We start from the raw sequence: 24,672 nt of genomic DNA, 5'->3' as shown, positions 1-24,672 counted from the left end.
TGCATATTCGTTTGTTTAATTCGCTTGATAAATAAAAGTTTTTAAATTGTTAAAAATGCTTGATGTTTGTATTTATTTTTAAGGTGTGATAAAACTTAGACTTAATTTTTAAAATATTTTCTCGATTTGGTTTGTCTGCCAAGACAGTCAGTTGCAAAACATGAAAAGGACTCCAACTGAAAAGGATTCCTTGTCCAAGCAATGCAACTGGTAGCCTAAACAGATCTTGGTATCTGGGATTCGATAAAATATATAATTATTTTTTGCCAACCTTTCGCCGGGGAATCGGAATGTTGCGGACGTAGGGCGGATAAGTCATGGCTGGATGGCATAGAAACTGACTTTTTCTGTTGTTCAAGGATCGGCATAAACAGCTCTTGGAGACTTTCGTGAGGGGCTGAGTGTTACTGGAACGCCTGGAAAGGGAGGAAGTGCGTCCGGAGAGATCTGGCATGCTGTAGGAAGTGGATCGCCGGGGCAGAACAGGCGTATTCGTGTGCTTCGATGATGAGCGGGATGTCCTTTTGGACTCCTGATTCCGGGCCATGGATTCCTGGTCCGTGCAGGACTGGCACATGTGGTAGACCAGAGGAGCCTGCTGTTGACACAACTGATGCTGTGGTCCTCTAGGCTTGATTTCCTTGGCATCGCCACCGGAACATCGTTTTTTCGGAGAGAGGTCCACACTGGAGCTCCTGCAGCGACTTCTGGATGTAGCCCGCTCATTGTTCGTCTCCTTGCAGGTGCACTTCCGCTTCCGTTCCCTTTCCAACTTCCGCTCCTTCTCCGCATCCCGCTCCTCCTTGCGCCGCTGCCTGTTCGCCTTCGCCTGATTGAGTGCTCTGTAGTGCACCGTTTGGTTGTCGATGAGCATTTGGGTAACGAACTTGAATTGGTTCAGGTTCGTTTCACTCTGGGCGGTAATTTCTGGAGAGCACAGGAGAAATCAGGATATTATACTTCGAGGAATTTAATTACCTAGATTTCAGGATTACCTAGAAACCCTTTATGCAGCACTGATTTATCATAAAGAGTTTAAAGGGGTCGTTTAAAATAAAAAAAGTATATTTAAGTTTGTCTTACTGTTGGTAACATCGCGATGGATTTTGTTGAGCAGCGCCTCCTGGTTCTGCAGCTCCTTGGACAGGCGCTCCATCTTGGTCAAGGACTCCTTAAAACAGTTGGTCACCATTCGCTGCACGGCCTCCTGGACGGACTCCAAAACATTGTCGTGAATGATGCTGAAGAAGTCGGCGAAGGATTCCTGCAGATCGCGACTGGCATCGTTGCTGTTTTTGGAGGACATCACCTTATCCTTTTGACGATCCTCGCCAGCCTTTTCACGGGTATCCTTTTTACTCGAACAAATCACGGGTGTTAATCGGAAGCCCACGCTCCTGGAAGACGAATCCTTGTCACGTGATAAACTGGATTTCCGCTGACGCTTTGTAGTCTTCCTTGGGGAATCACTGGAGTTATGGATTTCCGATCGATTGCGCGACCTTTGACCTCCTGGCGACGTCCTTGAAAGACCACTGCTGCGCTGGAAACTCTCCCTGGCGGTGTAGCCCCTCCTTATAACATCATAGCCCGACTGCCTGCCCGATTTTGTAAAGCAGTAATTTGGAAACATGACTTTTTTGACGAATTTTTAAACTGTAGATCGATTATAAACTAATGGTTCATATTCCTATAATCAAATCTTCTGATTGGCATCGATGTGAGTTTTCTGTTGGTCCTTATAATAAGTTGAATTTTCCTTGGGTTTTTTAAACAATAATTTTGAAAGATAAAGCCAAAACGGGTTTGCAACTGTTTCTTCTATATGCGTAATATTAAAATTGGTCTCCCTCATGGAAACGTGTTCCTTATTAATCACCTTTGTTTTTGTTCAGCTTAGCACGCTTTCAATTAGCATTTCAAAAAGCATTAACAAATAAAAGTGAAAAACCAATAGAATTAGCACAAATGAACCTAAGTAAACAGTTTGTACCGTTTTTTATGACAAGCCCGCGCGATTGTTTGCTAATTTGCTAACAGCATTTCAATTAAAAGTTGATAAATAAATTGCAAAATCATAATTGCAAAATTTCGCAACTGTCCGCCGTCCTTCATAAGCTCCTTAATGGATTTTCCCCCCTCCCCTCGGGCCAAATGGAGCGAATGTCCCAGAGGAAAAGTGCCTCTGCAACAGGATCTGAGGAGAATTTATTTGCCAAGTGTCCCATTAAGTTTCCATAGTTTCCAACTGTGCAGCCAAGCGATTAAATACCAGGAAGTGGAGAATGTAAATTCATAAGGGCTGCATTTAACCAGCCTGAAAGCAAACACATAAACAGATTCCCACGAAGTTGGCATGGTAAATTTGCCATTTGCAGACAATAAAGAGTAAAAGATATAACCTCTGGCTGTTTGCTTGGCCCACAGAAACCAATATGTTTTCATTGTCTGCCCGGTTTGTCGCTCAATTTATCTGTCATGTTGACTTTCCATTCGGTGACGTCAGTTCTGGAGGCCACAAACAATACCACATCATCGCAACAATTAAAATGGGAGTGGGGGTCGAGGGCCCGGAAAGCGTCCTTGTGCCCATTGTTCAGTGGGGCGAACTGAAAATGGAAAGATTTTCCAGCGCGTGCCAAGGAAATGAATGAAAATGCGGGACGCTCTTGAAGACGGTCGCCTTTATTCTGCTTTTCTACACATAATTATGAAATAAATATTAGCTTAAACCAAATTGACTACAACATTATGCTCTATTAACTCTTAGGGTCTACTTATGCCTAATGGGTTTTGGTTTAAGATACTTGGGCATGTTTAAACACCATTACGAGTGGCTATTTACACGGATGAGCTGGAATTCAAATGGCCTTAGCAGCTAGTTAGGACTGGAAAGAAATGCAGTTTAAATTTCCGCTAAATATCCGCGAATGGCACGCAAATAAAATCAGTCTGTGAATAAGAATAAAACTATGGAGCTTCTAAAGTAAGCCTATAAATGGATTGAAACCTAGACATTCAGGAGGGTCACAAAAATGTACTGTTTTTGGAGCGATTGGTTGGAAAATCGGTTATATTCTTGATAGAAATCTCTAAGAAAACTTAGAGAGTTTTATCAACCCTAAAAAATTAACTAGATATAGAAATAATATTCTTGACAACTTTAATGTATATTAGTTATACTAGGAATTCGTTTTTGGAGATTGCATTGCCACCTCTTAGGATATTTATCATACTCTTAGTGATAATTAAAAGTCATACAAACATCCTGCTAGATCATGCATATCTTAACTACAGATTGCTATGGGGCAAGTATAAATACAAGGTTTGAAATTCGTAGCGTAGACTTGGCACACTTACGACTAGGGTACAACTCCATGCCTGGTACAACTATAGAACTTATTGTCTAAGCCTCTGAAGCAATTCACAGGAAGTCCCCTCGGTGTTTCCTCCGTTTAAAGGAACTCTGCGTCGCTGAAGGAAGTGGGACCATGGATCGAAAACAGGGATCTCTTGCGGGTGGTGTGGGCCAGCTATCATACCTCCGACATGGCTGGGACGGTTACCACCATGGTGGGTCTTTCGTTGATCACCACGTGGGCATTGGTCCTGTTGGCCGACCTCCGGGAGGTGGTCAACGAGGTGGTCAGGGTCCTCATCGAATCACAACTGTTTTGCAGCCGACGACCCACCGTGTTGCAGCGAGTTTGCCTTGAGTTGTTGCGATAGGATTTGCAGCAGCAAGTGAACCATTTGAAGGGGGGAAAGCGGCTAAAAAATATAATATAAATATATTTAAAATAAGTACATTAACTAATAACTAGTTCAAAATACGCATATTTATAATATTATCTTACCTCAGAGTTCGAAAGACCTGCGATGAGAAGAGGCAATAGATCAGGGGATTGGCCGCCGAGTTCAATGGGGCCAGACTTTGGACGAAGGAGGCCAGGGCTATGTTGGCCTGGGAGTGTGGAATCTGGTCGAAGACCTGCAGCAGATCAAATATGATGTACGGCGACCAGCAGATGATGAAAACAAAGACGATGGTCAGTGTCATCTTGACCGTTTTGACCTTGGCCCGCGGAATGATGCCCCTTGAACTGGCCCGCCTTGCAGGTGTGGCTCCGCGTTCTATAAGATACAATTAAGGAATTCCCATATTTTTCTAGAATTTTAATATAATGAATGAAGTGTTAAATTACCTGTCGGCAGAAATATAGAGCCATTGGCCCAAATCGTCTTAACAATGATGGCATAGCAGGCGGAGATGATCAGCGCGGGGCCCACAAATAGACAGACCGAAACCAGACACATATACCACCGCCAGGCTTCCGGGGAACCCAAATCGATCCAGCATTGTGGAGAGCCTTGAATGAGCTTCTCCTCGTATAAAAACAGCATGGGAATGGAAAAAAACGCAGCTAGTAGCCAGGCACCACCCACCAGTTGACGTCCTCGTTTCCCTAAAAATATATAATTTTCAAAGATTTAATTTATATTCTTAAACCTAAGATTCGATAAAAAAATATAATAAATAACCTATTCTAGTGCGAAATCATTCTGATACAACTTAAAATTCCTCTCGTACAGCATAGCCCAACTAAATTATAAAAATTCCGTACGTCTAGGCCAAAGAAACCGCAAACAGCGCTTTGGCTAACAACATTTGGCAATTAGAAAACTTTGCACTCGACGAGGACTTAACTTACACGACTTTGAGAAGTTCATGGGGTGCCTGATGGCGTCGTATCTGTCGATGCTCATGGCCACCAGGACGTAGGTGGACGAGTATGTGACGACGGCCTGCGAGAAGCGGATGACCTTGCAGGCCAGGTTGCCCGCCCGCCAGGCCACCGTGGAGCGCCAAACGATGTCGGTCAGCACGTTGAGCAGTCCCACACTCAGATCTAAAAGTAATGGACTGGGAATTACAGAATGGGAAGAGAAATGCCCGAATCCGCACAACGCACCTGCCAAGGCCAGCTGTTTGATGAAGAAGTTCATCCGGGACTTGCGATTCTTGTTGATGAACATCACAAAGAGCACTGCCGAGTTGCCCAGGACGATGGTGAAGAACAGGATCCACAGCATAATAAACTGTTGCGTCTGAAAGGAGGAGGAAGGAAACCCGATTGTGGTCACATTTCATTAAACACCTATCAAACTCATTGTCAGCAAAGTGTTAAGGTCGGAAATCACGCATAAAACTCAATTTAATGCCAACTCAAATGCAGGCTCACACTCGCACACCCGCCTGTTTATGGCTCTTTAAATAGCCATAAAAATGATAGAGCTATGAATTTTTGCTGGGCGCAGGGGGAGGGGTCACGGGGGCAGGATGTGTCAGCGGAAGTTTGCTTCTTCCAGTTCAGTACTAACAAGACTAGGACAACACGACAAGCTGCAAACACACACAAAGAAAGACCCGTGGACCCTCACCCACACGCAGACGTGATGGAAGGCAGACAGCCGCCGTTATTCCAGCAGGAAATTGCTGCTAAGATGGAGGACCTGCACTTTGAAAAATATTTATATTCGATTTTGTAAGCAGATTTTAAAATATAAAAAAATAAGCACTATTTAAATAATATAAAACGGCTCTTAAATATATTCTGTTGAAATGAAACCACTTATAAATGTGCCTAAAAGTATGCAGTAAAAATGAATCATCAAACGCTTTCCATAAATTTATGTTGTTGTATACTTTTCGGCACCTTTCTTGTGATTTTAAGATTGTTTTCAAAACTAAAGCGTTTTTGCATAACATTTTAACTCAGCACTTTAAAACAAAATGAAAACCCTGTAAAATAATTATACACTTTATTTAAAAATCTATTTATTTTTGCTTTATTACAAATAAACCTAGTTTCGTAGTGTACAGGTGACAGTGAATAGTTGTGCTATTTTCTTTTATTACCGAGAAAGTGAAATTATTTCCTATTTGCCCGCAGAATGCTTACGTAGCACAAAATCGCATATATGCTGATGTGGCTAATAAAGCCTCTGTCGCATCTTCAGTACATTTTCAGCAAATTAAATTTGCTTTTAGCGCCAGCGCCCAGGACTCATATCTATTGAAGGTAAGTTTGAATTATGGCCTCGGGGTCCTGCAGTCTGACGCCAACACCGATGTCGATGTGGACGCGCTTAAGGGCAAGCTGGGTAAACTTGTCCCGAAAAAAGCTGAAGTCTTGACAGGCTTCGTCCTTGGAACTGCGACTTGGAACTCAGACTGAAGACGCCCCACCTTATGCTACAACTTTTTGTCCGCCCATACTTGCAGTTTATTTTATTTCTGTTTTTCGGCCTAAGTGCGAGTTTTATATATAGAAATGAGTGTATATATAGATATGGGTGAGACAGCAGAGAGATGTATTTTGTTCCGGCGACTTTTTGGCGCTGCAAGGGATCCTTAGACGGTCTGCCAGTCCATCATGTTGCGCAAATTGGCGCATAAATCAACAAATGAGCAGCGTAAAACGGCTATTTTTACTCATTCTTTGCACATCCTGTCTGCCCCGTTTTTCATTATTCGCCGGTGTCGCGTTTTTATTATTAAATGCGGCCGACCTCATTTGTTAGCGGCAAACATTTACGCATTTCGCCCGACCCCCTGAACTTTGATTTCGATGTGCTACCAGAGAAGTGACTTGGCGAAAGTCCTTAAAGCCTTTATCGGATTGATGTCCCGAGGTGTTTGTGTTCGGCAGCTCAAGTGCAATTTTCCAGCATGACTTTCGAGAACGTATATTCGCGCTTGAAGTAAAGTTAAGGCAGTCGGAACTTTTCACGCTTTGCAAAACTTTTTCCCATTTGATGTTTGCTCAGCTCTTATTTTTATTAGACACCATTTCTGGGTGAAATTTTTCGCACGTTTCTGGTTTTATTTCTATTTTACTTACCAAGAACTCGTGGCAAATATTTGCCTTAACAGATTCATATATTCTTCCCTCAAAGGAAGTAGAATCTTCTTCATTTCCCATTTATATTTATAGAGTTAGGAGCCCAAGGACCTTCTACTCAACCTTAGAAGAGAATTGGATAAACTATTGATTGAAAAATCAAAAATTACCGTAAGGAAAACCGGAAAAAATTGTTAAAATAATCTCCACAGCATATTGACAGGCGCAAAATAAAATTCGAGTAATAAATGCCCGCACTCTTTTTACGCCAAATAACTTTTGTCAGATTTCTTTTGGACAGCTTAGGAATTTTATTATGTCCCATGCTGTGGGCGCTATAAAAACGTAATAAATGGCACGTTGTAAGCCTTTTTTAATGATCGACCATTTCTGTTTGCCCTTTTTTTTGGTTACTTTTCTAACATTTAACGTGTGTGAGCGTCTGTGCGGCTTGCCCTTTTTTGGCAAGTCATTATGCCTTTTTCAATTTGGCTTTGCACCTCGAGGAAATTGCTTTTTTTTGGCTGGCAGAACATTAAAAGTGCGAAATTTAATTTGAACCAAAGGAGAGAAACGAGTTGAACGCACAAGCCAAAGGGGAAGGATACACAGGACAAGAAAAGGGGATTTTGACCCGCCAGAGCAACCGTAAATCCTCATTAAAAGGCAATTCTTGCCGAGAAGCACCTGTTGCAGCTCTGGGAACTACGGCTACAGCCGTGGAGCAACTTTATCTGCCGCAAACTATTATGTCTGATTATTAAGTGGGACAGCCATAACAATAGAAGCCACTTGGCACTCGAGAGCCACGCGCTGCGAAATGATGGTATCCGGATCCGGATCCGCATCCGTTTTCCTTGGCCCCCAACTTAACCCCGCCCTAAGCGACTTTAAGTGCACTTTGCGCGGCTTTGGGGCTCGTGGCTTTAATCCCACTAAATCGCCCGTGCTGACAAATTTCAACCGCTGCCTGCGGATCGTAAAATGCAGCAACAAAGACAAATGGCTGGCCGCAAACAAAGGCAATGGGAAATTAATTTCATTTCGCAAGAAAGGAGCTTTCCCGCCCATCGTTGCAGTTGTAACAGCCAGCGGCAGCTGCGCTTATAAATCAGTACTTGTAGCCAAGTTCGCGGCAGTGCCACATATAGAATATATACTAAAGTATGTTTTTCGGGCACCATTTGAGTTAGAGAAGGTGGCTGAAATATACGCTTCGCTGTGTTTAAAGTTATCTCAAAGGAGCTTGATGCTCTATGTTCTAAAATATTTTAAGAAATCTCATGAAGTATTTCCTGTTCCTAAAAGCACACATCCTTTAAGATTTCAAAATTCTTTGATATAATTTATAATGCGACTAAAAGTATGCTATAAAATGGGTTACATCCAAAACTCGAGTGTTTTGTTTTTCTTTGCATACTTTTGGCTACCTTTATTAGCGATTTCACAACTCCGTTCAAATCTATGGCGCCTTCTTATGGGTTTGATTATCAAAATCCACTCAATATTGAAAAAGAAGACGCCAATAGTCCGACTTTTATAGGATACTTAAGAGTCCACCATACTTTGTCCATAAGCTTAATCAACTTTTATTTTCGTAGCTCATATTTAAAAAGCATCCGAGCTAAGGACGCGCAGCACATGGCACTCGGCCACCATTGTTGACTTGGCTGCCTGGTTGCTTCTTTGTTGGCTTGAGTTTTTATGTATGTAGTTTCATCTGTGTACTTTTGTGTGGCTTTGTGCTAGTCAGCTTGGAAATGTGTTTTGTTTGGCTGCTTGTGTGTTTTCGTTTCTTTCGCACTTTTCAGGGCATTCATTAATAGCGATTACATTGTGCTTGAGTGCTCTGCGGAGAACCGGAGAAGTTGCATAAAGTAAAATTAAATTTCGTAATACGTACACGCAGCGTGCTGAGCCGGCAAATGGTCAGATAATAAGCATTAGCAGAAACTTTCCTCGCCACCCAGGTCAACGAACCCTGGCCAGGAAAAACATATTGTCCTGCCACACTCAGCGATAAAAATGCGAATATATATATATACTAAATGTGTGCAGGACATATACATGTGGAGACGAGAAGGACACTCTTGAGCTGGTATTATTTGGGCATAAAAACATGCATTTGGGTCAAGCCGAGCACATCAATCATCGTTTTTATAGTGGTTCGAGCGGCTTTTCAGCCACAATGCCCGTTTATGAACTGTCCCATAACCAGGGCCACATAACCATGGCCAAGGGACGACTACTGCGCTTTAATTCGCCTAATGGCCAAACATTTTGTCATCAGCTGGCTTAAATCTCCCCCTCTTTGGCCCTGCATATTTGGCGTTGATGTTGACACAAATTGAAATTAATAAAAGCCCGGCATTACGGCCAAAAACTGAGAGCTGTGTGCGCGTGTATACACGCTGTTGACAAACTGTTGAGTGGAAATTCGGGTGCCTGGGCCTGGAAATATGAAAAATGGCCAAAGATTTGCCAACATAATTGTGGTCGGTTATGAGAACGTGGTGCAGGCAGAGCCAAAGAGCTAATAAAGACCAACTGACTGACATAATGGATGTTTAACTGGTTTCCAGAGTCTATCCGCCCCAACTATCTGAAGGGGCGGCAACTCGATTTAAGCCAACTGTATGTTTCTAGGCCTAATAAGAGATTAGTCGGATGAGTCTCGGCCATCGCCTTTCCCCCACTGACAACTGACCTACTAAACGAGTCGATAAATTTTTGGCAAGAAAAGAAAAGAAAGGAACCTAAGGCTAAACCTCAAATTGTTACGCTAGTGACTCGTAAATTTTCGGGTCAACAAAACACATTAATCAAATGAGTCGAACATAAATTAAGCTAGTTGGTCCAGAGATGGCCATAAAAGAAGAATATAGAAAGGTCACTTGACTGTTGTTGCAATGCAAATGTGTCCAAATGTATAAATAAATTAAAAGAAAAAGCATAAATATGAGTTGAAGTGGTATGATGTTTAGATAACCTTAGCAGAGGCCGAATTAGGCGTAGGCCAAGAATAGCAGGCATAGCTGGAAAAGTCAGCCTTGATGACCAGACAGTAGGAAAACAAAGGCTAGGCTGTGATGCACTGAGGGAAAATGTGGCATAAATAATAATCTATTATAAATGAATATAAAAATTGTATAAAAGGGTTAATAATCAGTAAAAGTTAAAAATATTCATCTTAGTAATGTAAATGCGCACCAACTAAGGTATAGGTTTAAATTGCACCTGAGATTACATTTCTTCCAGTGCCATATTGTTAACAGCAGGCAAGCAGACAAACAATAAATACAAGCACGCGCCTAGAACTATGCAAAACAAATTACACCCTGCCCCCGGGCGAGAAATATATAGGATGTGGAGAATCTGCTGCGGTTGGCGGAAGTTATGGCCAAAATGCCTGTGAATTGTGTGTGGGTGCTGTGTTTCGTGCCGGGCAATTTGCATAAACAACATAGGCATTTGTGCTACGTACCAAAAGTCAAGTCAGGCATAAATTTGAATATTTTGCCCGGCCATTTACCGCTTGAGTTGGGTTCCCTTGGGGCCGGCGATAATTAACACATAAGCATCAGACACATGTCCTGCCACCGTCCATCGCCCCCTCTTCAGGGCATCCCCGTATGTATCTTTGTCCGACTATCATGGCCATCGTCTGCCAAATGAGCTGAGGGACAGGGCATTAAGTAGCCATGCCAAATCGTTTTATTTGTGTGGTCAGCAGATAAGTTGACAGGCAACTGGGCGTCGAAAGTGAAGCCAGGTTTTAACTAGACACTGTCTGTCAGTCACTAAGTAAGCGGTTTGATATGCGCTCGCCGACAAGTTGATTTGGGTATTGTCATAGATTGCTCTTTGTCTGCCGGACTCACGGTGAAATATTACCATTTCGGGTTGGTTTATAGCCAATAGTCGGCTTAGTTGCAAGTCAAAAATATTGAGATATTTTTCTCTTTTATTGCAACCATCTTAGGCGCTTAAATTAGTTAGGTGCTTAAATGTACCTAAAAGTATGCTCCAAAAAGAGCATAGCCTTCATATATCTCGAAAATAAATTGTTCCATAATTTTAGACACAATTTATAAATTTCTATATTCTCCACATTTGTTTTTCCCAAAGAAAATTCCTCACCCAATTAAACGAAGACGTAAAAATTATGCAGAAACCATTTTTAAATTAGTGAAAACTTTCACAGTGCTCAAAAGTTTTTGGCTAACGGAGCAACTCACCTAATGTCCATAGACATCATTAGAAGCCTGTTGTCTAAGTTTGTAGGAACTTTGCCTGCGCAGCAGCAAACCGAAAAACTCTAAGCAAAATAGAAACTTTCAACTAGAAAGTTTGGGCCAACATTTGCTTAAAGTGAGCCAAAGGGAAGGGAGGATAAAGATAAACTCTGAATGTAAGTGTGTACTGCTGATGTATCGGCTTTAACTACAGCTTTGACTACTCCGAATGCCATTTTCGTTTTCATTTTCATTTTCATTGTGCCCCTTCCGCCGCAGGAATTCGACGAATTTAATTAACTTTCATTTGGCAAACGACAGCTGCACCTAGCGATTAACGAAGAGACAAGCTGCGAGTACTCCAGGAAGGGCCAGTCAGACCCATCGAAAGCTAAGTAAACTTTTTCTTAATTTAAAATTCCGCAAATGGCACTTGTCAAAGGACTTCGCCAGGACGAGAAAGGCGACGAGGAGGTGGGTCAGAAGGAGAAGGATGCCTGGCAGGCGGAAATGCAGCAGCTCCACAAGGAAGCAGATCGGACAAGTTGGCAAAGTCGGTCGACTGTCCGACGTGGCAATGGAAGGCTGGCAGGCAGTCAAGTGCTCCCAAGTCCGCAGTGTGGACTTTCTAGCAAGAACTAGTCGCCGGAGTTGTTATTTCTGATTTTGTTGCTTCTGCAGTTTACGGATTTGCCGGCTTTTGTTATTTTTCCGCTTTTTTTACACTGCCTGGTGAGTGTATATACATGGGTATTCCACATTCTGGAGCCTCACTTGGCGGCTGGATTTGATTCCATTTAAAGTAAGACCTGATTCCTCTGGCTTTTCCCCTTTCCACAAGGTGGAAAGTCGAGTAATTTTGTGTGTAAATGAAAAGTGTTGGCATGTTCTGTTATGCAAATTGCTGCGATTGTTCGCGTTAGGGGATTCGCACATAAAGTTGCTGAAAAAGGGTAGGGAGAAATGTAGGTCCACACCATACTCGCATAGCTTGTCTAACTTATTCGTTTGGGCAAACCACATACAATTTGGGTTATTTGTATAGCCATTAAATCTAATTTAAGTTCATAAACTGAAGCCACAAGGATTAACACGCTTTCACTGATGTGTCTAAAAGTATGCTAGAACTTATATACATTCCGATTTCACTGCACACTTTTAGATACCTTTCTGCACTTAGAGCCCTAATTCGTATTATTATTTCCCTTCATAATTGAATTGTGGTGTTGTATTGTAATTTTGGAGTATTTATTGCTGCAGCTCGATTGAAAATTGAATCCAAATTGGATACTAAATCGTAATTTACAAATACAATAAAAACTTGTGATTGAAAAAGTGCTTTACCATAAAATGTGAAATGCGAGTCTAATGCAACAGCAAACGTCCTGCTATGTGAGTGTGTGTGTGGGCTAGCATTATAAAGTGCTTTGTGTCAAAGGCAAAAATGCATGGCGTATACGTGATGTGCAAGCCAAATGCAAGCACGCACTTAATCATTTATGCACACACACACACATTGTCGGGTAATGCGCCAGTGTGTGTGCGTCACATTTGACACTGCTCACGTAGAAAACGGCAGCAGGACGCGACTCTTACACGCCTTGGCGGAGTCCTGCTTCCAAGTTTACTGGGGATCTACTTGAGAGGAAACTAAAAATACCATAAAAGCGAATTATGTGACAAATAAGGACAGCAAGTGCCCTTTAAAAGGTTTGATGCATCTCTGTTTACAGAGGCTATCTTTCCCATAAACGAACGAATACATGAATCTTGCGTTCGAAATACTGTTCTGCTCAATGTATTTATATAAATCCCTCTTTATGCTTGAATTTATAATATTAAAGAATTCAACCAATTACCAAATCTGCTACCTGGAAGTTCAGTTTTCATCCTGTTGGAATTACCTAAAAATGGAACAAGAAAATGGGTTAAAAATCTGACCCTCTTCTAGAAGTATAATTTTAATACATTTTATTAGAACATTTTGGGACAAACTCATAGAGGTATCCCAAATTTAAATAGGTATAAAAATACCCAAGTTATGACATTTAGAAGTGCAGTTTTTGGCTCTCATACGGAAGGTAATGGGAATTACTAAAAAATCGAACATGAAAATGGGTTAAAAATCTGACCCTCGCCTAGAAGAATAATGTTAATGTATTTAATTAGAGATTTTCTCTACAAACCCATAGAGGTATCCCACTTTTAAATCGGGATAAAATTACCAAAGTTATGAAATGTAGAAGTGCAGTTTTTGACTCTCATACGGAAGGTCATGGGAATTACTAAGAAATCGAACATGAAAATGGGTTAAAATTCTGACCCTCGCCTAGAACAAAAATGTAAATGTATTTTGTAAGAGAATTTCTCTACAAACTCATAGAGGTATCCCACATTTAAATAGGGATAAAATTATCCAAGTTATGAAATTTAGAAGTGCAGTTTTTGACTCTCATACGGAAGGTCATGGAAATTGCTAAAAAATCGAACATGAAAATGGGTTTAAAATCTGACCCTCGCCTAGAACAAAATCTTTAATGTTGTTCATCAGATAATTTTGCCACAAACTCATAGAGGTATCCCACATTTAAATAGGGATAAAATTACCCAAGTTATGAAATTTAGAAGTGCAGTTTTTGGCTCTCATACGGAAGGTCATGGGAATTACTAAAAAATCGAACATGAAAATGGGTTAAAATTCTGACCCTCGCCTAGAAGAATAATGTTAATGTATTTTATTAGAGAATTTCTCTACAAACTCATAGAGGTATCCCACATTTAAATAGGGATAAAATTATCCAAGTTATGAAATTTAGAAGTGCAGTTTTTGACTCTCATACGGAAGGTCATGGAAATTGCTAAAAAATCGAACATGAAAATGGGTTTAAAATCTGACCCTCGCCTAGAACAAAATCTTTAATGTTGTTCATCAGATAATTTTGCCACAAACTCATAGAGGTATCCCACATTTAAATAGGGATAAAATTACCAAAGTTATGAAATGTAGAAGTGCAGTTTTTGACTCTCATACGGAAGGTCATGGGAATTACTAAAAAATCCAACATGAAAATGGGTTAAAATTCTGACCCTCGCCTAGAAGAATAATGTTAATGTATTTTATTAGAGAATTTCTCTACAAACTCATAGAGGTATCCCACATTTAAATAGGGATAAAATTACCCAAGTTATGAAATTTAGAAGTGCAGTTTTTGACTCTCATACGGAAGGTCATGGAAATTGCTAAAAAATCGAACATGAAAATGGGTTAAAAATCTGCCCCTCGCCTAGAACCAAAACTTTAATGTAGTTCATCAGAGAATTTCTCTACAAACTCTTAGAGGTATCCCACATTTAAATATGGACAAAATTACCCAAGTTATGAAATTTAGAAGTGCAGTTTTTGGCTCTCATACGGAAGGTCATGGGAATTACTAAAAAATCGAACATGAAAATGGGTTAAAATTCTGCCCCTCGCCTAGAACCAAAACTTTAATGTAGTTCATCAGAGAATTTCTCTACAAACTCTTAGAGGTATCCCACATTTAAATATGGACAAAATTACCCAAGTTATAAAATTTAGAAGTGCAGTTTTTGGCTCTCATACGGAAGGTCATGGGAATTTCTAAAAAATCGAACATGAAAATGGGTTAAAATTCTGCCCCTCGAACCAAAACTTTAATGTAGTTCATCAGAGAATTTCTCTACAAACTCTTAGAGGTATCCCACATTTAAATATGGACAAAATTACCCAAGTTATGAAATTTAGAAGTGCAGTTTTTGGCTCTCATACGGAAGGTCATGGGAATTACTAAGAAATCGAACATGAAAATGGGTTAAAATTCTGACCCTCGCCTAGAAAAATAATTTTAATATAGCTTATGAGAGAATTGCGCCAAAAACTCATAAAGGCATCTCACTTTTGGATTGGTATAAAATTACTCAATTTATGAAATTTAAAAAGTACGGTTTAAACATAAAAAAGTCTAAAAACCTGACCCTCTTTGGAAAGAAACATTTGGATGTAGAATATTAGAGAATTCGACGACTAATGCACAGAGGTAGCCCTCGGAGCACTAAGATTTAAGTTATGGGATCTAGAAGTGCAATTTTAGGATATATTTCATGTTTCTCTTCTCACTTCTTGAGGTGTAACAATTTTTGTTCTTCTTTAATTTGGTTGATTTTCATTGCCTTGATCTGAATACATATAAAAAAAGCTTTCTTGATTTCTTTCCTCTGTGGAAAACAGGAAACCAAGGAGATGTAAACACAGCTCTTAATTATTACTGCAAATGGGTTATACACGATAAGGCAGAGGGAATATTATTATGAGTTGTAAACACACGGAAGCTGTTGCCGTCTCTCGACATCGGCGGTGCCCAACCTGTGAATGACAGAGCCAATCGAAAGGTGTTGGTTGTTCGTTGGGAAGGAGGATGTTTGTGCCAATTTCATCGAAATTGCGTAAATGACGTGGCCCATCGAGTGCACCTCACCCCCATCCCACCGCTCATTGCCCCCCCTACCCGGAAAACATCGTGTCTTGCCACTTTGAAGCTTTTTTGGCATGTACTTCCCGTCCTTTGATGTGGCGTTTCGGTCTCCCTCGCGATGGCGAAAGAAATTGTGTTCTTCTATAGGTGAGTCTACCTGCCGTCTGACATGCATGCAGCCCCACCCCCTCCCCAAGTGAATTTTAAGCAAATCCCCAAAGAAAATTCTTGGAATTATTTAAGTGAATTTCAACTGTAACTTGATTTTGTGAGGGGAACGTTTTCATGTTTTGTTTAGCCCAGATCAGGTAAACTTAGTGCGCTCCAAATAGCACCAGGGAGCTCAGGTCTTAGAGGTCTCTATATGTTGGATTTATAAAGATGTCTAGGCCTCAGCCAAACTTAAAAACAATAAAAACTACTATTGTGAAAAATGAGAGATAATGTGCAATAAAAAATGTTAAATTGTCTTGCAAATACTTAAAACTAAAATTGTAGAAAGTAAATATTTTATGACTTCTGAAAGAAAAATAAATCTTTGGTTGCTACACAATAAATATGCAGTAGTTATACAAATTCAACTTTAAAATTGGTGACTCAAAAACGTCCAATTAATTCTAAACCACTTTGCTTATTTTCAGAGCGATATAAAATAAATAAATATTTATTCTCTGCTTACAAGCACTCCTCTTAGCCATTTAATTTAATTTCATTTAAGCCACCACACAATTCATTGCATACTTTGGTGCGTTGTGAGAGGTTGACCTACTTGAACTTGCCAGGCCATGTAAATAGCTCAGTCTCAGCCGGGGGATGCGGGCTTGCCCCTCTCCACCTTCTACTTTCCGCTTTCTATTTGCTTCCCGCTTCCTGCTGACACTTTTCCGAGGCTGGGGCACTTTAAGTATTTACTGAGCATAATTTCGCTGTTGGTTTGTCGCCTTTTGCATTTTCTCATTAAGCGCACTTCGCATTTCGCGCACTTGCACAAAAGCAGCTGGCGACGGAGCTGAAGATGAATGTTCTCCGCTTCGGGGGATTTTCCCGCTTTCCACTTCCCAGGGAAAACCGTGCAGCTTAGTGTCGCAGCGAAACTCCAAACATTCTACTGCAATTATCTGGCCTGGGGGTCATCGGGGGCTCCCTTAGGCGCGGATTTCAGCGCTTTTCCGATTTGCATAATTCACACAATCGTATTTTTTTAGGGGTTTTTAAGTGCCGCCCTTGGTGGCATTTTTTTCGCGCGACCCAAGTGCAGTCGTGTGCTTCGAATACGTATTCCTTACTTTCCTTATTTTTTGGGTACCGCCCTGCATTGCTCATACGCAGTGTGTGCCACCGAGCAGCAGCAAAGCTGTAATTGACTTGGGCTATGCAAAATTTATTGTGTGCACTAGCTCTGGCTGCTTATGCATGCAAATTGTAATGATGCGAAAATGTAGTTGCGTTGGGTTTTCCACACAGCATTTACCCTGTGCTTTTCCCCGCTTTTCCCCTAGCTATGCCATTTGCCTTCAGAGATATGTTGCCGCTTTTTGTGAGCCATTTTCTATGTGTTGCGGGCTGTCAACGGAAGTGAGTGGCGTTTTGCTGCTTATGAAAATGAAATTAAATTTTTTGTCGAGTGTGCGGCAAGTGATATCCCCAGCAGACAGCCACGCCCCATTGTTCGGCGGCCCTTATCGCCGCAGCTTATTGTTGCACAAAATGTCGCTTGATGTCAGTCATTAAGTTCACTTCCGGAGGATGATTATAATGCTTGGGGTGCGGGGCACTGGGAAATGGAAAATGGGAAATATGGCACAAGGATATGTGAGCACTTATCTGCTGTGATAAATGCGGGTCTGCTATTGCGATTTGACTTTGTCCGGCTCTTTTGTATTATTGTTTTGGGTATACATTTGTTTTCCTACAAGTACAATTCCCCTGGCTAAATGGGAATACAGTTGAGATTCCATAACTCAAGATTTTATGAGATAATTAGGGGGAGTTAAGCTACCTGCTTTCAGAAACTGTCAAAGCTGGGCATTAAATTACTTGTAATGTTTAAAGTTTTTGTTGTAATTGCCTAAATTATATCTGAGTTGTTGATTGTCAAGCAATTTATTCAAGAAATTTTGGAAACCTTAAGGCAATTCCAAACAATTAGTGAAATATGTTAGATTTATGTGTAATAATATAAAATAAAAGAGCATTAATTACCATAATAATAACATAGATTTTGTAATCCCTTTTAAATTAGCCTAAAAGTATGCACCGAAAAATGAAATGTTTTTCTTGTAAATTATCAGCATACTTTTTTACACCTTTTATGAATCACCCCACTGAATTTTGTGTCGCCCCCGGTAACTCCTGGATTGATTTATGGAAGCTCCACTGTACCGATAATAAAGCATTTGGCAATCCAAAGCAGGAATGGCCCAGGGCTTTGTTTGCGCCTCGCTGATTGCAGAAATACATACTTGTAACTGGGACTCAAGGAAAACAAACAGCAGCTTGAAATCGATGCCAGTGGGGTGGGCGAATCACATACAGAGTCTGCGAATCAGATGAATCCCCCCAAAATTTTTGCCTTGCGCAGCGGGGAAAACAAATCAATTAGACGTTAAAAAGGAAGCACAAATAGAGGAGCGCAAAGCACCTAACCAGAACCCACATGTGGATAGGATAGGTTTTCCCCTCTGTTGTTTACTTCGATTCCGATTTCGAGGGCGAGGATGATGGCGATCTCCCATGACGACGCCCACTTAATGTTTATCAGTTGGAGGAACGCTATTAACGCCATGTTGATTTATTGCAATTTAATTTGGTTTCAATTTGGGCTGCCTCGGCAGCAAGTATTTTATTTCACAAATTATGTGCAGACACGACCGGGGCGTGGCTTTGGTTTTAGCCAGACTGGGGCGTTTTAGCCTCGTAGTCCTGCGGTTATTTATAGCGGTTAGCTCTCCCAAGAGGACGGACTCAAAGATTGATTATGGACAGTAAAAAGGTTTGCCAAGCGGCCATAAGAGGAAGTTTACATTTTTATTAGATTTTTTACGGCTCACGAAGGGCACGAGAAATTCTGTGTACTAAAAACTTCGAACCAGTTTTGAGTGCCTGTACCGAAGGAAGCGAAAGAAGCCTTTGGCCTTTTCTATTATTATTTCGAGGACTTTTCGTCCCCTTTGGCATATTTCCAGGAAATATAGAGCATAGCTCATATGTATTTGCCTTTCACTCCTCTACAAAGCACCGCTTAAGGCGAATCCTGGCCAGGGTTTATTGATTTGCTGTTTAATACTTGGCCATAAAAGTCAACGTCAACCCTTTCGTCCGAAGGGTGAGTAGGGTGTAAAAAGTTGACGGAGCAGAATCCCACGTTTAATTGTTGCGCCGAGTTCAAAGTTCGAGCGTGACAAATAAACCAACAATTAACTTGAGCACTCATTAAGTCAACTCCTCATCCATCCATTTGCTCAACCATCCCTGCTTCCACCCTTGGCTTTGTGCTGGAAAATATTTGTGAAATTAACACTTTCATTGTTTCGCATAAGTTTATAGCCTGACGAGCTGGCTCAGGTTCGGGCAGACTTTGCGAGTCGAGGAGCAGGCAAATTATAACAATTAGTTGGCTGGAGATGCTTATTGATTTTGCTGGTCAAGCGACACTTTGGGGAATTTGAACGGGCGTTTTGGAGGGAAAGTGTCAGCATTAAAAGAGGGTCCACTGAACCCCAGATTGAACCTGGGATGTGAACTATTGAAATTCGGTGTCGGTGAACGCCTGAAGAGCTGCCAGAAATCAGCGAAGCTGAAATGTCAACAAACCTGTCCTGCGGCCTCATTACGGTTGGTCTCAAGTGGCGGAAGCGCAATGACTTTCAATGCCAAGTGAAATACAATTCTCATATTTTATCGGAAGCAAGCAAAGGTCGTTCTTTGGATCACTTGGAGAAAATTGTATCTGTTTTATGTACTGAAAAACATTTCCTTTATGAAAATAAATCCATAAAGGACACTGCAACTACTTACTTTAGTGCATAAAAGTAAGCAATAAAACTAATGCGTTGCGTATAAGATATATTGGAGCATACTTTTCAGCACTTTTCAAGGATATTTCAAGTTTAAAGTAGATTTTGTCCACATTAATAATGTGGACATAGAGCAAGCGACTAAGGCGAAATACCTAGGCCTCACACTGGACAAACGCCTAACCTTCCGAGAACATATTGCCAGAGTCGTCAAAATGTGCAACCTAAAGCGGAACCAATTATTCTGGATGCTAAACAAGAAAAGCAAACTATCTCTAAGATGCAAGCGGCACATTTATCAACAAATCATCGCACCAACTTGGAGATATGGAATCCAAATTTGGGGAGTGGCGGCTGCGTCCCACCGAAAACGTTTCCAAACCGTCCAGAACAAAACATTAAGACAAATCACTGGCTGTGAGTGGTTCGTTAGCGGCCAAACGCTTCACAATGACCTAAACCTGAGTCTTGTTGAAGACCAAATATCGTTCTTCTCAAGCAGGTACAACGACCGTCTAACTGCCCACCGTAATCGTCTAGCCCGGAGATTACAGGGGGCTATCCCAATTCGCAGGCTCAAAAGAAGACATTTTGGGCTGCTCCTAAGAGACTAATATGAATATATTATTTACTTGAAACCAGTCGTAATTTGATCTACTCCTATATACCAAGTTGAAAACTAATTATAATTTATAATTAAGAGATTATTTACTTAAGAAAACATTTAGGTTAAAGGCTTTAATTAGATCTGTTCCTGGATTATATTAAATAAAGATGTTAATTAAAAAAAAAAAAAAAAAAAAAAAAAAAAAAGTAGATTTTTTCATTAGTAGGACAAAGTTCTACGAATTGAATTGGGTCTATTTTCATGTATTTCCGTATTAAAGCCTAATCCCTTAAACACGAATTCAGGAAGAAAAACACCCAAAGCCGATTAACCGCCTTCTTAATATTTCCTAGAAACCCGCTAGTAACCTGACTCCCTGCTCCATTTCCTCTGCTTTTTCTCACTGCAACTGTCACTGGTTATTCTTGGTGGCAACAAATCCTTATAAATCGCTATGACACATCCAACTAACAGGCGACGTGCCAGATAAAACTCGTGTCAAAAAGTATTTTATGGGCTGGGCCCAAGGATCCGCAGGGGGCGGGCGGGCAGTACTCATCAAGGACCTGCGGCCATCCTGCGGCGGATCCTGGGCGGCCTTAATAAAATTGATGTTGGAATGGAAGCCGGCCAGCATCCACAGTGGTCACTGGCGTTGGCCAATGGGCAAATAATGTTGTTAACTCATTTTTAGCCAAGTAAGCGCCGTTCGGTCCCCATGGTCACATTTGAGCATTTGAGGCCAACTCTCGTTGGCCACTCAAGCACTTGATGGCCTTGTGGGCGTTTTGTTTTGTCAACAGAGTGTAATTAAGCCCAGCCACGCGTGTCAGCCGCCTGGAATTATGCTTTAATTTGCATTAAAGCTTGGCAAAGTGTAATTACACCTCAACTTGGAGGAGCCAAAAAAAAACACATATGTTTGTATTTACTGCCTTGGAGGGCGGGGCAAATACTCAAAGCCCTGTTAACATCGTAAACATGCAGCTCGGCTGAGCCCCAGTCGTTGGGTAAATTTATTCCCGCAAGCCGCTTAGTGCTGTAATTTCCCCACTGTCCAACGCACCCGACGAAGGCAAATTAAATTGCTAAAAAAGCGGGAAAATGAGTTAATATCACACTTGCAGCTCGGCCCGGCTCAGCCAGCCAGTCAGTCAGTTAATGACGCCGCTTTGTGGCCACTAAGTGTTTAACCTTCCAGAATCAGAAACAGGTTCTGAACCCAGAAGCCAGACATCGCAGACAAGGACATGTGTCCCATATTTTACATGCGTCTCGCCGTTCTGCCGCTTGCACATGCTTAATTTTCCTTGGCAAATAAGCTTAAGACACATTTTTGCGCTAGATTAATGAGTTCTCGGAATCGACGCGTTCTCGTTTTGGCAGAATAATATTTGCCAAAGCAAGGGAAATTGCGGTGGGTGTAAAAATTTCGCTTAGGGCAAGCCTTTTATAAAAGAAGATTTCGAGTGATTAAAGCTTAAAGCTGAGATTATATAAACTCTTAAGCTAGGGAAATATAACCCCTGAATGGGCGACTAAAAGTATGCAATACAAATTAACCTTTAAAAAATTATTGATGCATACTTTTAGACACCTTTGTAAATTTATTAAACATCTTTAACATTTAACATTTAACACCGTAATCGTCTAGCCCGGAGATTACAGGGGGCTATCCCAATTCACAGGCTCAAAAGAAGACATTTTGGGCTGCTCCTAAGAGACTAATATGAATATATTATTTACTTGAAACTAGTCGTAATTTGATCTACTCCTATATACCAAGTTGAAAACTAATTATAATTTATAATTAAGAGATTATTTACTTAAGAAAACATTTAGGTTAAAGGCTTTAATTAGATCTGTTCCTGGATTATATTAAATAAAGATGTTAATTAAAAAAAAAAAAAAAAAAAAAAAAAAAAAAAAAAACATTTCTGTGCCCTCAAATTCAAGGTTTAAAGAGCCAAACTCCTATTAAAGCATTTTTGAAAAATTTTCGTTATACAAAGTTAGGTTTTATGTGCCCTCGAACTATAATTTTATTCAACAAAGTTTATGTGCACTCATTACTACACCCCCATCCTTCCTGTGAAGGCCAATTTGGCTACTATTATTATATTGGCAGCTGTTTGACTTTTATCAACATGCCAACAGGCCGTGTTTCTTTTTTCAAATATTTGCCCTGTCACCCTAGAAAATGGCAATTAATTTTGGCCTTTGATGGTCGCATTAGCCAGCTCACCAGGGTCACCATTGTTGTGGCTAAATTGTGTAATATTAATATATGCGTTATAACAAGCGACCACATGAGGTCCGGGCTAAAATTAGATGCGAAATCGGAACGTGGGTAGCTGGATCGCCTTGAAATGGCAAAAGCGAAAGCAAAAGTGAGAGGGTCTCATTAGAACATATGTAATTATGGAGTAATAAGCTGAGAGGCGATGTGTGAAGGCTAAGCCAAGGATGTGATATTTTCCTTGTCCACACACACTCACTCGCACGATTTTCCCTCAATGGCCAAACAAAATGTGCGGCTGCATAATATGCTATCGTTTTATTTCCTTTCCTCCGGCCAGCAAACAAACAAACATAAAATGTCGATTCTTTCAGGAAAAGTCCCTTCAAGTCGGGAGAAATTCGTTCGATTCCGTTTATGTGCGTCGTCTAATGCCCCCAGATCCGCTTTCTCGTTTATTGGACAGCAATGCGCAGTTGGCCATGGTCAATATAGTGTGACATTGGCCAACCTCCTGACCTCCCAGCCCAACCCATCCCATCCCTCAGTTTTCCTATCCCAATGCAGTTGTAATTGGCATATCTGTGCCAAGCGAACTTAATGCCCAACCCCTCAACTTTAAGGTGAGACATCAACAGGGTTGTCAAACGCAATTGTTAAGCTAAACATGATGTAACAGGGTTGCCAAACTCAGTTATTAACTTCAAGGTGAGGCATCAACAGGGTTGCCAAACGCAATTGTTAAGCTAAACATGATTTAACAGGGTTGCCTAGCTCAGTTGTTAACTTAAACATGATTTAATAGTGTTAACAGGGGATTCCGTGGGATTTGGCCAATGGAAAAAGCAATCACAATTGTGCCACGGATGACCGCTGGTCAGGCCAAATCCTCAACTAAGCCATTTGAATTGCAAATCATATGAGACCCCTTTTCGGGGTCCTGGGAACCTCGGCTCCCACATAGTTACATATACATACGGATTTAGGGAAAATATTGCCAGTTCAGCGACCTTTTTATGCCAGCATTTTGCCACCGCTTTCATCTCCCCTTTTTTTGTGACGCCTTCTGTGTGACAGATTACCGAAAGCAAGTTTCGGTTTGAAGTCTATCAGACCCATGTAAAATATTTTTTATTTATTTTTCATTTGCTGCCAGTTGTCAAAGGCTGTTAATAGGGGTGTGTAAAAAAACAGAGTCCGAAAATAAATATTATTTTACCAAAGAAATTCTATTAAGGTACGGATTGAGTGAATTGTATGTCATTTGGAAAAGGGTCTTTATAAGTAATTATTTTTGTTTTAAGTGATTTATTATACACTAGTTATATTATTTGCTTGTCCAGCGGGAAGTAAATTTATGGCATATGCGTATGAACTTTACAACCGAACCTTTTATTTATTCAAATAGAATGTGTTTTGCTATCAAGTTCAGCTGTGCAAATACTGCTGTGCGTCGGAGTACCAGAATATGAATATAATATTTTTTATTGCCAGATCCAACTATGCAAACAACAAATCAATAAGACTTAGCCGCCGCCATGAGGTTATTGTTACATTCGGCGAGGGAGATAAAAACCCTTGACGCCGCTCCTTGTCAACCGAGATGCCATATGGTGCGGCGGATCCCGAAGTCTCCGCCTTTCGGGGGTCCTGGAAAAGGGGACTCATTTAAATAAGCCCGAATTTATGGCACGCACATACGCACGCACTGTGCTTTTGAGTGATTGGCGCGTTTAAACTTGGCTGCCTGGAAATTGGCTCGGTCGAGGGCTACTTCCGTTCCAACAATGGTGTGATTTATGCGATGGGGTTCGCCATATACACCAGGCCAGGCAAATTTCATTACTTTCATGGCGCTCATTTTATGGCAGCGCAAGGCGAACGGAAGTTTAGTTTAATCGAAGTTGTTGTCACGATCTGCCGGGCCCTCTGATTGATTGCCCCTCATTGATAAAGACTGTTCCCGGCCCATCCCCCATTTGCATACTTAATGCCATCCATTCAACCCGGCATAAAAAAACTTCGCCTCTTCTTGGATTTTCTTAATTTCCAGCTGCCAAATGACATTTGGCGTTTTATTGTTCTTCTGCGCTGCGACTTGGCTGGTTTGTCAGCGCGAAACGAAGTTTGCTCAGTTCGTTGCTTTTCCATTGCCAAAAGGGAAAATTGTTGGAAAT

The 24,672-nt window shown here is 41.0% G+C and overlaps 2 protein-coding genes across 2 annotated transcripts in view; both read right to left on the bottom strand.

The window, feature by feature from the left end:
• Positions 1-46: 46 nt before the first annotated feature.
• LOC108025123 (uncharacterized) lies at positions 47-1,757 on the bottom strand. Its single transcript, XM_017095389.3, has 2 exons — positions 1,084-1,757; positions 47-927 (listed from the first exon to the last, which is right to left on the bottom strand). The coding sequence occupies exons 1-2, from the start codon at positions 1,631-1,633 to the stop codon at positions 257-259; spliced, it is 1,221 nt and encodes a 406-aa protein (XP_016950878.1). The 5' UTR covers positions 1,634-1,757; the 3' UTR covers positions 47-256.
• Positions 1,758-2,666: 909 nt separating this feature from the next.
• LOC108025053 (cardioacceleratory peptide receptor) overlaps positions 2,667-24,672 on the bottom strand; it is a 39,633-nt gene continuing 17,627 nt past the window's right edge. Inside the window, exons 3-7 of the mRNA XM_050889426.1 lie at positions 4,974-5,109; positions 4,713-4,910; positions 4,206-4,466; positions 3,858-4,134; positions 2,667-3,771 (exon numbers count right to left, since the gene is read on the bottom strand). Coding sequence (XP_050745383.1) covers positions 3,537-3,771; positions 3,858-4,134; positions 4,206-4,466; positions 4,713-4,910; positions 4,974-5,109 — 1,107 coding nt within the window. The 3' untranslated portion in view covers positions 2,667-3,536. The remainder of the gene's footprint in view (positions 3,772-3,857; positions 4,135-4,205; positions 4,467-4,712; positions 4,911-4,973; positions 5,110-24,672) is intronic.

Source organism: Drosophila biarmipes, chromosome 3R, assembly GCF_025231255.1.
Source record: "Drosophila biarmipes strain raj3 chromosome 3R, RU_DBia_V1.1, whole genome shotgun sequence".
NCBI lineage: Eukaryota > Metazoa > Arthropoda > Insecta > Diptera > Drosophilidae > Drosophila > Drosophila biarmipes.
The sequence above is the reverse complement of the archived record's forward strand: the minus strand, read 5'-3'. Positions and strand labels throughout refer to the sequence as shown.